This window comes from Gadus morhua, chromosome 9 (assembly GCF_902167405.1).
Source record: "Gadus morhua chromosome 9, gadMor3.0, whole genome shotgun sequence".
Lineage (NCBI taxonomy): Eukaryota > Metazoa > Chordata > Actinopteri > Gadiformes > Gadidae > Gadus > Gadus morhua.
The window spans coordinates 9,619,572-9,634,055 of record NC_044056.1 but is presented as its reverse complement, the minus strand read 5'-3'; the positions used below and the strand labels follow the sequence as shown (position 1 = coordinate 9,634,055).

Sequence of the window (14,484 nt, the reverse complement as noted above, 5' to 3'; positions counted from 1 at the left end):
TAAGGTTGTTAATTTTAACATGAACGTAACCCTAACCCACAACCCTACCAGAACTCTCCTGGAACGTGGCGAAGAAGCCATCAAAGTTCTTGTAGCCGTCGGAGACGAAGAGGACGTGCAGCGTGTTCCCCGAGCTCTGGATCAGCCCGGGTCGGGTGTTCCCACAGAACCGACCGATGACCTGCGAGTTGATGCTGTCGCCGTCTCGGATCTCCACGTAGTCATAGCGACAAGAGTGGTCAAACTCTAGACTCAACATCATGAACCTGATAGAAGAAGAAGAAGAATCAGAATCAGAATCAGAATCAGAAGAAGAAATGTGTTAAACCTCAGTTACCCTTGAGATCATTCCTTTGCCCGAGCATTGAACTTTAAACCTCCAGTGATCCGCTATGTTGTTGCAGGGCCTCTCCAAAGCCAAAAGAGATCTGAACTTCCAACTTGGACAGGAGAAGACTTCTTAATATCTTTCTAAACCAGCTGAATCACAATCAATGAAAGACAAAACTATGAAATGGTTTGTGATTTGTACATTGTGTTTGGCTGCGACTAACGGTTTGATGGAGCTGTGGACCACAGATGAGCTGGGGTTACCACAGTCTGACAGAGTGGCAGGCAGCGTGGCGCGGTAAGCTCTGCTAAGCTACAGCCAGCGGGAGAGTAATGAGCTGTAGTCGGAGCCATTGAATGGGCTAACAACACGGACAGAGTTCCAGCCACTTTTACACACCTCAATTATTTGAATAGAGATGTTGTCTGTGCCAGTATATTCTTTTTGCGGAAAATCCCTAAGGCCGAACCCTTCTGAGAGCTGAACCGATAAAATGTTCAGCTCTGAACAAAAGGGGTTATTTCTGAAAGGAACCAAGATAAATGACAGGTTGATTTAAGTTAATCGTTCAAGAATTTAGTTCTTTGATAAGAAATGTAACTTATATCAATCGTTCATTCTACAAGAGGACGTTTTTGACACGACACACCATTGCTCACTTCTAATAATCCATAATTTCTGGTGGTAAAGAAACAGTATACTAAACAAATAAAGACAGGTGCTGCAAACAAAGGCAAAGCTGGCAATAAACACCTCCCAATCGAACAACTGCAGAGCAAAATGGGAACTAATAGCAGCCTTAATTGGTTGCTGTCTCTTCAAATTGATATCAGCGTAAGACCTTCTGGTGAATATCATTTAGTACAAATAAACAACTCATTACAATTGAATGATTGGTGGATGTTTTCTTTGGGAATGTGTTTACTCAGGCGGATGTAGAAACGTACTAATGTTGTTGTGGTATTTAATCAAACTTATACAAGGCTGTAATCAAGGTCACAAAACAACAATTGTCTGTAGCTAAAATGGAATTGACGTTTGGGTTTCTTCAGATTTTTATTATTGCATGACACAAACTCTCATGTAGTTTTTTGGGCCTTAGATTAAAGACACAATGTGTAACATTTCAAGTAGCTTGCAGCTCCTAATAACCTCGGCATAGCTGTAGAGTCAATACTGATCGATAGGGATTTCCATAATATTGTAATAATGTTTTCAATTTAATCACATCATTACTCACGCAAAGCCAGAGCTAGTTTGCGTCACACAGTTGCACAGCCAGTAAGTGTTGCCAGAACACTCTTATTGAGTGCCTTTAATCCTGTGAGTGTGTTTTGAATACAGAGGAAGGAATGAAGCAGGTAATACAAGGGTTTGTTGCTGCCAATAAATCAAGACGCCCAACCTCATAAGTTTCCATCAACTCCAAACGAGGCCTTGGCAGAGCGCTGGACTATTTCACTTAACGCTTCCGTGGCATTTACACCATCAGGGGCCATAAAAAATGAAATTTCTGTGTACTCTGGGAACAGTTCATTTCATCTATACGGGAATCGTCCCTTTTTTGGACCGGGCCAATACTTTCCATAGTTAACCACGGCTGTGAAGTTGAAAGGGCTTTCAATATGCACCTGGAGAAATACTAGGAATTAGTAAAAGCCTATGATGGCAACGTGCAACGAAGCGCAAACTGCATTAAAGCCTGCGGCCTGACTGCTTCGACATCGTGCCCTTCGTATTTTAATGCTCCACACGGCAGTGCTTATTGAAAAGTGAATAGGAAAACGTAATGGAAAGAACGGCAGCAATAGCTTATCCCATTACGAAAGTAGCCAGTGGTCTTCAGTGGCTCTGGGGCCTCTGACTTCACTGCCGAGGCCCAAGGTGTCCAAAGTAAATGGAAATGATTTCACTGGGCAGGGAACTGAATAGCTCTAACAGATGGGCTAACTCAGAGCTCCTCTGTGGCTGTTTCCTTTCTGCCTCGTGTTTGTCCTCGCCTGATTGGTCTGCCCTGCTTGGCCTCTGTTGAACTCCTCAAGGTCCCCTGGATGGAGGAATTCTGTCTCAAGGGTTTGTTCGTTTGCATTTGGGTTTCGCTCTCTCCTGAGGGGCAACCGTTATCCCACCCGTTACCCCACACCTCTCTTACGCACATGTTGAATGTTGTACGTCCTGGCACTTAATGTACGCACTTGTGTACGTTGTACGTCCTGGAACTTAATTGATGCACTATTTGTATGTTGTTCGTCCTGGCACTAAATGTACGCACTTATTGTATGTTGTTCCTCCTTGCACTTTAATATAGTACTTAGCATTGTAAAGCATCTTATCTTAGCTATCTTATTTGAGTACGGGCTATGGGTTAACTTAGCGATTGTAAGTGCTTGGCACATGGTTCTATGAACATCCTAACTCTACCGACAGCGCTATATTGTTGTTTCTCTTTCCTCTGACAAATGTACTTATTAAGGTAAGTCTCCTTGGATAAAAGCGTCTGCTAGATGCCTTAGATATTACTGGAAATGAGTGAGTGATCTGGTGCAGTAGAGTGGCGAGTGAGAGTGTAGCGTTGGGGGAACCTGAAGTCGATGGTGAAGGCTCGGTCCACCTGCACGGTCCACTCACAGCGGGCATTGTTGGGGTAGCTCTCCAGAACCAGATGTCCTTGTCGTTTACGTACCACTCCCCCGCACTCTGGTAGAAATAACAACACACAACGCGGGGGAGAGTTTTTTTGGCGGTCTGCAAAACAATTTGTGCGTACATGGCTAAAGGTTAGGGTTTCTGCTGCGAGGCTGAGGGAAAATGGAGCTCACCGGCCTGCTACTGCGATAGAAGCGAACACACAACCCACAATGAATGTGTGTGTTGACACAGGGCCAACATATCCGGGTGACAGATTCCAGCTTGTGAGGAAAGGTCCGTTTTCCTGTGCCCCATGGCATTGGTTTTGCATATAGTAAAGTGTTGTTTCATCCATCCAAACATTACCTTAATTATAGCCACGATTTGGGGGGTGTTGTCATGGAACGTTAACATATTCGCTCGCTGACACCGCAGAACCTTCAGGCCATGTTCCGAAGCGGGGAAAATTCGTAGGACATGATGATGTGTTGCACACTTAAGATAGTAAAAGCAGAAAACAATACACAGGAAGAAAGCAACACGTTGCGGAGACAAATGTGTCGGCCAGGGGAAAGTGCCACGAACAGAGATGAATTGAGGCCACTGGGATAAGGGAGGAAAGGGGAGGGAGGGAAGGGTAGGGAAGGGGAGGGAGGGAGGGAGGGGGAGGGAGAGAAGGGGAGCAAAGGGGAGGGAGAGGAGGGGAAGGAAGGGGAGGGAGGGAGGGGGAGGGAGAGAAGGGGAGCAAAGGGGAGGGAGAGGAGGGGAAGGAAGGGGAGGGAGGGAGGGGGAGGGAGAGAAGGGGAGCAAAGGGGAGGGAGAGGAGGGGAAGGAAGGGGAGGGAGAGGAGGGGAGCGAAGGGGAGCAAAGGGGAGGGAGAGGAGGGAAGGGGAGGGAGGGAAGGAGAGGGAAGGGGAGGGAGGGACGTCAAGGGAAGGTGAGGGATGGAGGGGGAGGCAAGGGGAGGGAAGGGGAGGGCGGGTGGTAGAGGGCTGAGGGGGTTTGGAGGGTACTCACGCAGGCAGTCCCCCCCAGACCAGCCAGGGCGGCACTCGGCGCAGAATTTCCCTCTGATGAAGAAGTCGTCGCGGGGACCCCAGGTCCCATTGTTGCACCGCTTACAGTTCTCAAAGATACTGCACCCTGAGAGAGAGACACACACGTGGTCGAAGAGACAGACACATGGTCGGAGAGAGAGACACATGGTCGGAGAGACAGACGTCAGGCAGACAGACACTCAGACAGACGGTCATACAGGCCGACAGACAGACAGACAGACGGTCATACAGACAGACAGACAGACAGACAGACAGACAGACAGACAGACAGACAGACAGACAGACAGATAGTTGGACAAACACTCAGGAAGACAGGGGGACTGTAAATAGAAAAGGCCCACTTGCATGACAGCCAGTAGTGTGTGCGTCACTGTCAACTCTTAACTTTTCTTTTCCTGAACTATTTGAACCCTTTCAAAGAGCTGGCCCTGGTTCACTTCCCGGCGGACTGGTGAACTCATCAGGGTGATCTCCTTCAGAGAGCATGGACAGACGCCGATGCTTAAACCAGACGTGAGGCAGAGAAGGACATCACTTCCAAAACGACTGCTCGGCGGAATGAATTTTCCCTTCCTTTGCTGATCACAGCCTTGATTTTTTTTGCGAGGAAGGAACTTACTGATGGAATTATGCAACATGAAATACAGTCTACTTCTGTGCTTTTACAGTACAACGTTATGGACAGTCATCATTCGACTATAGACAGCTGTTACTGTAAAATAAATGGATAAAACTTGTGAAACCGGAAAGCCAAAAGGAAATGATTCCAGGTGTTGTTTGAGCTCATGAACATGGAATCCAATGTGAGGAAAAGTGCACCACACTCTTCATACATTTATAAATATAAAAAAAATGAGTACGTAAGGAGTGCGGCGCTAAGCCCACCTGGGTGGATGATGCAGGGGTCACACTCGTTGATGGCGTTACGGCAGCACGGCACGGCGTAGCCCACGCGGGTGCCCTGCAGCGGACATTTACACCGGATGACGTCATACTCGCAGCAGTTGCGGCACATCACGCTCCACTCCGGTCCAGGGCAGTGGTCGGAGAAACCGTACCTGTAGTCTGAGGAAAGACCACAACGGCCGTGTTAGTGCGAGTACTTTTGGCTACTTTATGTTAGTGATTACTTCGTTTTTTATTGTTTAGGGAAAAGTTCAGCTCCCCTTTCCTTTAGATATAATATTTATAATACAGTTAGGCATTGGTTACAAGATGGCTGATTCTGATTAGTACTGATGTTTATACATTTTTCTAGTTATTTATCGGAGAGAGGTGGATTCCAGCGAGTATGCTTCTTGATATCTGACTTGTATTTACTCTCACAATCTGACTCATTATTCTGTTGAATAATGGAAACATACCAGAACAGCTGTCATGGAAACAGAATTAGGGATAATCACAACAGGCTTTTCATTTGTGTTTTTAGTGGAAACGTCAACTGTCAGGCCCCGCAATGCCTTTTACTGGTTCCCATCTAAATCAAATCAGTTGGGTAGTCATCACTACGTAGAATACATTGAAACAGATTAGGAAATAATTGTGGTCTTGACAGTGAAGACGAATATCAGATAGGAGCCACAAATGTTGTGTCTGGCACCTAAATCCAGTCACAGCGCAAAACAACTAATATTTTTCTCAATCTTATTGCTTGCACACTCTTTATATCTGAGATGACACTTAGTTACGCATTATATGATCATGATATGATGTTGGTTTTAGATCATCTTGCTTTTGTCTTGTGATACGGCTGGGCTAGCATCATGTGCCTCGCATGCTGAAGCAACAGTTCTTATGGTCTCCGATGTTGGAAAACATCTGATGACTGAATACTCAAAAACAAAATAAATCTAGCCACAAACACAGACACAGCAGAGGACATGTGCGTCCTGTGTGGGTGTGGGTGTCCCCCCTTGCAAACAGAAAAAACAACTGAATGGAGGTCCATACAATGCGAAGCGTGTAAGAGACTTCTGTTTTGGGGTGGTGTTGCTCCGTCCGTCCGGCGACTGGGTTCGGTGCTGTGCTGCACAGATGTGGTGAGAAAGCTGAAGCATTTCTCTGCAAAATATTTATGCATTTCTACAGCAGACTTCGGATTAAAAAAACATGGATGATAGCCTACTGCTGCTAGGAATTTGCTCTTCTCCTCAGGAATGTCTCCTCATCCTAGGAAGATGGTCTGCTGGTTCGGCCTGCGTTTCCACCATGGAATGTAACCTAATCTGCATGAAAGCCATGCCGTTAAATCCCTGGCTCTTCTCTGGTACTCTCACTGTCTGTTATCCATCAAATATTTTGGTATATTTTCCGGATTCTGATTATTTAAACCTTCATTATGTCAATTTTTTATTCACTCCATTATTCCATATCCGAAAAATATCTGAACTAGAAAGTTTCTTGACAATTAAATGCAGCCATCCATGAGTCAAATTAGCCAGGGAATATTTCCCCCACCATGGAAGATAGATCCAGCCGTAAGTGTAGCTACAATTCAAGCCACTAGAGGCTGCTTATAGGGAACTAAAATAGTGCAGGTTTAATACGTAAGTTAGAGGGATAGACTTAAGAGTTAAGTCATCAACATTCTAGCCAATCAAGGATGCTAAAAGGAACTCATCTGTTGCGTAATGTTTTCACCAGTCTTCTGTGACTATCCCATTTCTGTTTGTTGCTGGTGGACTAAACACTTTGTTTGAATTAGGTTGTTTTGTTGTATCCAAGATTAAAATGTCACAATGTCTATTCTGAATGTTTATTTGCCAACCCCTCACGCACCACAAGCATCTTTCAACATCACCGAGAAGTGGTGACTAATATTCTGAGCCTGTTTTATATTACATTAATCCTTTATCGGCCTAATCCTGTTTTTTAGTTCCTTAATTTGTAAACATATTCCGAGAACATGATAGCATTCTCTGTTAACTGCAACCACAAAGCAAATTCATCTTTGTCTCTGGAGGATTATAATTCCATGTTTCTGGAGTCTTATGAAACGCTTGTGTTGTCATGACCACAAATCTCCCCTCCAACATGTTGACGTTCAATTGAAGTGTCTTTTGGGTGGATCAAATGCTTAGGTTTATTTACTGCTGTCCTTTCATCGCCTCAATGTTATCCTACATCATTTATACTTTCTTTAGCTTTGTGGCATAGTGGTGCAATGTATGAGTCTGAATGAGTGTGAAAATATAGTGTGGGTTGTCAAGACAGAAGTCTAAAGTGAACCTATTAGGCAAGCAGCAGGTGTCCAGCAGCCCTCGGACTGCTTGCTGTCGGACAGCCGGTGAGTGGGCTAGGGTCTAAGTGAGTGAGATGTCAGATGACAGCTCTTAAATGGCCCTGCCAGGCCTGAACAGGTGTTTCATATTCAAGGTTCCCTCCCTAAAACTAAAGTACAACCGAGCAAGGAAGAAGAAGTCAACACATTTGTGTTGGAACTTGTGTCCACCCTTTCGCTTAGGAAAACACAAAGAGCCTACGTCGTCAGTTTGCTCTGACTATTTTCTGCGTGTTTCCTCTGGACAACCCTCAGGACCGCAGTCATCTGTGGAATGAAGACATGTCGCAACTGAGAGGTCCTCTTTGTTTTTGTTTCTTTTTTACACCATGCAAAATCCCTTTTCTTCAAGCTTGAACTTCCCTCCCCTGGATCTTGGTTTCCTCCTTTCGGAGTAAAATGTAGACCAATGAAAGTTGTCTTTTAAAGTTTTAAAGTTTTTTAGTGTACTTTTAATGGTTAATGATGGCTGGAACTGCAGGAGCCCATACAGCATTTTCCTTATTTAAGTTGGCACACTATCAGTTCATGTTAAAAGCAGTAAGCTTACCTAGCATGTGCTTTTCAGTTCGCTTTACTCAACATTTTAGTTTTCCATAGTGGGTTGTGTGCTGCATTAAAAAATATATACTTCATTGTTTGTAATGACACAACCATGCATGGAATAAACCCAGCAGAGACCAAATCCCTTAACCTGCCCATAAGGGGGTGGTGGGGGGGTTTCAATAGCCCAGCATGCTGATCCTATAACTAGACAGTATATTGGACAAAATAGGAACCAATGATTCAAGCGCAAAAGTTCTCCAGTGTTAAAAATGAATGAATTCAAACTCTATTGCTATTCTACAGTTTATGGATTATTATTATGTTCTTTTTTATATGAAAAGGGTAGACCAGAAAGAGAGAGAGAGCTGGTTTAATCTGTGAACTTTTCTGCAGTCCAAGTCATCCGGGCCTGAGCAGGCAGCTGGTCCTGATTGAGTTGTGTGCGGGGGGGTGGGGTCTCTCCTAGAGGTCTCAGAGGTGAAAGGAGCCCACTACCGTGGGTCTAGAGACGGCGTTGACTGCTCTACCGCTGAGCCCCGGTGGACATCGCCGTTCCGCCTGATTCACAGCGCGCCACCAGGACAGTTTAACAGAGTTTATGAGCCCATCTGGAAATGTGGTGACAGCGTCCACCTCAGAGACAATGCAGCTTACTCAAGAGTGTCACTCACTTGGAGGAGGCTTTCGACCGGCATTTAAACATTTGGCTTAAGGGGACATTTTAAGGCTATTTACCGGGGAAAATATTACTTCATCGTTCAATTTCATAAGCGTTTTTCTTTTTTTTTTTATCCTGGCAGCCCTATCTCTCGTTAAGCAGGGAACCAATAATATGAATGCAGTGGTGTTAAATATTGCTGCGTGGACATTTTCCCGGCCCGTCCGGAGCTGTGATTTTAGTGGCCAGTAAGTGTCCAGTAATGACACATCTGTCAAGCTCTCAGCTCCACACCTGCTCTTAAGAGTAGACTCGATCATTAACTCATTTTTAAGGGGGACTTTACTAGGTTGGGGTCAAATGGTAAAGAAGACATGCACAGGTGTGACTGAGAATGCAAGAGAGAGCGGAGACCAAAGTGAGGGATTGAATGGGTGAGTGAGACAGAGAGTGAATAGGAGTGAGAGTAATAGTGAATAAATGAGCGAGTGAGCGAATGACCAGTGAGTGAGCGAGTGAGTAAGCGATAATAATGAGTAAATTAGTGAATAAGTGAGTAAGTGGTTGAATGAGTGAGTGGTTTCACATTTCATTGTTAGACTATATGTTTGAGTTGCCTTCAACAGGAATGCTTGGCACGAAAACCATTTTTAATAAAGAGCAGTTTTACACTTAACCCAGAGCTGACAACATAATTGGTTGCGTGGAAATAGCTTAGTTTGTAATTATCATTCCATATGAAGCTTCCCACAAGGCAGCAAATGGGAGCCTTATGGTTGATATATGGAGAGTTTTGGGTACTCAAGTGTTTTTCAAATTCATTAATACTGTATGTACTGGCCCTCTCATAGTGCATGACTTTTGGCCTTAAAAATATAATTTCATGTAATTAGCCAAAATGATCGTGTTAGACTATACTGCTTTAGGGTTTGTATAGTAATACATACGGGCGCAGGAAGATAGTGTTTACTTTGATATACCTTTGTTAAATTGCGTTTGAATGCAATGCTGAAATATTGTGCTGAATTAAATATAAAGGGCCCCACTGTAATCTATTTAGAGTTTACATTTGTTTCCATGCATTACACAATTGCAGCCATTTTCAATCCAGTTATGGTTTCATTATTTAATCTTCAACATAGCCTTTGCCTTTTGTCCCTACAAGACCCCACAGCGGTTAAGACAGCAATATTGTAGGCATGAGACAGATACCCCCATCACAGTGTATCGGCTGTAGTCGTGTATTCATTGCTTCTCGAATACTTTTATCGTCGAGTTGACTCAAAAATCAAATTTCTTTTACTTTTATTTTGAAGGCCATGTTCCTTTAAGCAGCGAGGGTGGACCCCAGCAGACCTGTAGAGGCCAATCAGAAACCACACAAATTACATCGTATGGCCCCTGTTGATTCCCTCCCCTAGATCGGACCCCTCCAATGCTCTCGGCTCTTTGCGGGCCACGGGGTATCCTAAGCAGCTTTGATTCGGGGCCAGACGCTGACATCATGGTGACTCTTGGAAGGGTTGTGTGGATGTGTGGGTTGTGGATCTTATTGGTTTCCTTGGGGGCCGGTGTCAGATGTGTGGCACTGGGCCTGACTGTACTGCTGAGGCAGCAGGGTTGTATGGCTGTATGGTGGACTCATCTCATACAACGGTGTGGTGGCGCTCATTCAATTGTTCATGCCTTCGCTCCAATCATTACATTCACGAAAATATATCAGCATTTTAGTCGCATTTTTTAAACATATTCCTAGATTTGTGTGTCTGTGTGTGTGTTTGTGTTTGTGTGCGTGTTATAGTGTGAGTATGTGTGTGTGTGGATGTCTGTGCGTGTCATATCACACACACACCCACAGACAAACACACACACTAGAGTCATCAAAAAATATCTGGACGAGCCCCCATTTTGTCAGGACCACTTGGTTCAAGTAGAGCTGACATGAACGAGGAGACCACGCTGATCACAAAGGAATAACAATATTCATTAAACTAACTATACACAACCGTAATCAGTAATGAGAAGCCAAACAAAAAGTGTAGTGCATATCAGTGTAATGTAGTGCAACGCAGAATACGGTAATGATCGAAGAGCAAGGCTGCAGCTAGCCTTTCAGCATCTGGCCGGAGCCATGAGAGAGAGCGCGAGCCGATGGGAATGGCTTCTTTTATCTCCCGTCCAATCAACCCAATCATGGACCTGGCACGGCCCATAGCACCAGCTCCCCTATTGGTGAGGGAGAGAATAGCAGGCAATAACAACCCGCAAGGGAGAGAGGCACACCAAGCACGGCAAAGCCGGGCGTGGCAGGCATCATCTCCTCCACGCTGGCAGACTGCCAACTCTTTCTGGAAGGATAACGCCCGGAGTCCGTTGAGATGAAAGCTCCTGAGCCAGCGGGCTGTCGTTCTCTGACCTTGTCTCTTAGTTCACTACCTGGGGAGCCCGGGTCCTCTTTGAGTTCAGCGCCAAAGGCAGCAGACACTGCTGCTGTCAGCTGGTCTGTGCTTGAGATTGACTTGACGTCTGCTGCTCTGCTGTTTATCCACCCCTAGGGGGATTCTGAAGTACTGCAATGGGGAAACAAGGAGAACGCAGGAGAATCTGCAAAAACAAAAGCTCTTGGCTTTACCTGTTGGTTAAATGGTAAACGGACTGCATTTAAACAGGGCTTTTCTAACCAGTGGCCACTCAAAGTGCTTTACAATATTGCCTAACATTCATGCACACATTCACACACCGACGGAGGTGTCAGCCATGCAAGGAGACAGCCAGCTCGTCAAGGGCAGGTGTTTTGCAGAGGCACGCCTTGACACTCAGCCAGGAAGAGCCGTGGATCAAACTAGCAACCTTCCGGTTACCAGCCAACCTGCTCTCCCTCCTGAGCCACATACCGCCGCCATGTGGCACGTGGCTCGGATGCGTTGGGCTCAGATGCTTTGTACACCTGAATTATTTAATGGATTGATTGATGGATTGTTCATCATTCAGGATCAAAAGCAACCGTGCAGCCTGAGCGATAAAAAGGCCCCTTTCTGTGTCAACAGAGCTTCAAGGCGTTTCAATCAGGAGAGGGGCTCTTTTTTAGATGAAGGTAGCGTTTGTGTACCACAGCGCTGCCATAGCAGTGATTAATGGTAGTCATGATTCACGTCTGTCTGTGTGACGTTCACCACAGCAAAGCCGGTCTCTGTTTCCATGGCTCCTGTTCAGGGGGTGCGGGTCCTCCAGGGGTCGATACAGCTGCACGGTGCAGGCAGGAACACGCCGGCCTCGTCCTTATTGTCTTCTAAAGGTTTTACATGAGCCAATGTGTCATGGCCCGCGTCTGCTGGATTAACCGTTTCCTTGTGTTGCTGAGCACAGCGGCTTATATGACACTCGCATGCCACGGAAAATAAAGACTTTATGGCTTGTATGTGGGTTAGGGTTTGTGTGCGTGCGTGTGTTTGCGTAATTGTGTGTGCGTCTACCTGCCTGTTTGTGTGTGTATGTGTGTGTCTGTGTGTGTGTGTGTGAGGGTGTGTTTGTGTCCGAAAGCGTGTTTGTTTGTGTTTATCTATCTGTATGTGTGTGTGTGTGTGTGTGTGTGTGTGTGTGCGTGTACGTGTGTGTGTGTGAGTCTGAATATATATATATATATATACGTCTGCGTCTGTGTGTGCACCAGTCTTTGTTTTTGGGTTTGGGTGTGTGTGTGCGACTCCCCTTCCATGGAACAGGAAACCTCTGAGGGAGCAAAGCAGGCATGCAGAATAACCATGCTAAACACACACACAATTACTTTCTTTCTCCTGAAAACCAAAAACCGAAAAAGTCCATAAAAAACGCTGTCACTCAATGACGTCATTGTGTCGAGTGGCCTGGATCGCCATGGCGATTGTGGGTCAGATAGCCCTGTCGTAGCTTTGTTTGTTTTCAATTCATCATTTCAAACCCCGGCCCCAAACATATACACACACAACTGCATCTGAACGCTTGCCCGGGTCAAACGCCATATCACAATCACACGCGCACACACGCACGCAATCACACACACACACACACACACACGCACACATGCACACAGACACACACACACACAAAAACAGAAGGAGCGAGAAAAATACCATATCATATTTTCATAACCACAGCTTCTTGCCCGAGACTGAGAAACAAGCCAAACACTAACAACATGTCCAAACCTCCCTCCACAGCCCAGTATCCCCATCCCCATTCAGCTGAGCACACGTGCAATCATTACCGCCTCACGCCACGTTGGGGGGTGACTCACGGCCATCAAGACCATCGCACAAAGCGCATGCCAGTTTGTTAGCGAGCTATGCCCCGCAGTGAACAACACATGGAACACTTAAGCCCCACAACTCGCCCCGGCTCTTTAAACTCATCCTGGTGTTTCCTGAGGACCCGGGATGATGAAAACACAGCGTAATGCCCTCAGGCGTGTTAATCGTCAGCTCGTAACTCTTCCCAGGTCTGCCCCGGCTGGGCTGTCAGCGCCGGGGCTGAGGTGTGGGGGGGAGGGGGGTGGCTGGTGTAGTCGTTTAGTGAGTGCATGCTTCCCATACACACTCTCCCGGCAGCGACCGCCAGATAAACGACAAGTGCGACCCCTCTTATCGGCGTCATAGCCGTCAGGATACGGCTGTGGGCGGACGGTGTTTCCAGTTGAAGGCATCACCAAAAGTAACAGCGGCGCTTTTACTTTAAAAGCAACCGGAAAAACACCAGGAGGACAGAACAGCAAACTCACTGCCAAGCCTCCCACGGCCCCACCACCGGCTCCCCATCCACCGAGCGGAATGTGCGGTTTTAACATCGGAAACATTGCATCCCCCCCGCCGCCATCCCAAACCCTGGCCCGTGCTTCAATCTCTCCCTCCTTTGTCCTCCTCGGATTGAACCGTGCGCTCTAACACCTACAACAGGATCCCACTCACCGCTTGGGGTAGCAAGCCCATAACAAAGCACAGCCCAGAGCCAATCATCCAACATTTCACAACAACAACAAGTACAACCACAGCTCTGCTGAGGTCGAACGCTCGCCTCACTACCTCCCCCGTCGCTATTCCTCTCTACCCTCTGAATGTGCTGTTTCCATTGCATTCTGAGAGCGGTCTGCCGTCCGGCCGTCCCTCTCTCCGACGGTATTCCCTTCTCAATCCCCCCGGAGAACTGTTTCAACCAACGGGGCGCAGGAGGACTGAGGGAGACGGCAGGAGGAGAAGGGGGGAGAGAAGAGAGAGAGAGAGAGAGAGAGAGAGAGAGAGAGAGAGAGGTCAAAGCGAGCGAGGTAGACAGAGAGGAAAAGAAGAGGTAGAGGTAGAGAGGGCTGTGTGTCTTACCGTGAGGCCAGGCTGAGCCCTGGAGCGGGAGGATGAGGAGGAGGACAAAGGTGAAGATGGAGACGAAGGACGGCAGCCCCCGACCCCTGTACCCACGGGTGCCGGTCCACGGGATGGTGTGGGTGCCCCCGCGCTGGGGTCTCCCCAGGCAAACTCCCCGGCCGGCAGACAGCATGCTGCAGACTGCTCCACTGTTTACTTTCTGAACTCAGCTGACATCATGCTCTCAATCGTTCTCCGTCTCCCTCCCTCCCTCCCGCTATATCTTACCCTCCCCTTCCATACCTCCCCTCTCTCTCTTTCTCTTTCTCTAGCCTTGTCACTCTATGCAAAACCTTTCCTCTTACTCTCTCTCCCTCCCTCTCTCCATCCTCCCTCCCTCCCGTCCCTCCAAACCCCCTCTCTCTCCATCGCTCTCTCTCCCTCTCTTGTTTTCCCTCACACTCCCTCTCCCTCCCAACCTCTCCCTAACTCTCTCTCTCTCTCTCTCTCTCTCTCTCTCTCTCTCTCTCTCTCTCTCTCTCTCTCTCTCTCTCTCTCTCTCTCTCTCTCTCTCTCTCTCTCTCTCTCTCTCTCTCTCTCTCTCTCTCTCTCTCTCTCTCTCTCTCTCTCTCTCTCTCTCTCTCTCTCTCTCTCTC

General features: G+C 46.8%; 1 protein-coding gene across 1 annotated transcript in view; it reads right to left on the bottom strand.

Annotated features, from left to right (window-relative positions):
- pamr1b (peptidase domain containing associated with muscle regeneration 1b) overlaps nt 1-14,092 on the bottom strand; it is a 31,302-nt gene extending 17,210 nt beyond the window's left edge. Inside the window, exons 1-5 of the mRNA XM_030366374.1 lie at nt 13,847-14,092; nt 4,903-5,082; nt 3,977-4,102; nt 2,914-3,028; nt 49-266 (exon numbers count right to left, since the gene is read on the bottom strand). Of these exons, the coding sequence (XP_030222234.1) occupies nt 49-266; nt 2,914-3,028; nt 3,977-4,102; nt 4,903-5,082; nt 13,847-14,021 (814 nt within the window). The 5' untranslated portion in view covers nt 14,022-14,092. The remainder of the gene's footprint in view (nt 1-48; nt 267-2,913; nt 3,029-3,976; nt 4,103-4,902; nt 5,083-13,846) is intronic.
- Between the last annotated feature and the right edge of the window lie 392 nt (nt 14,093-14,484).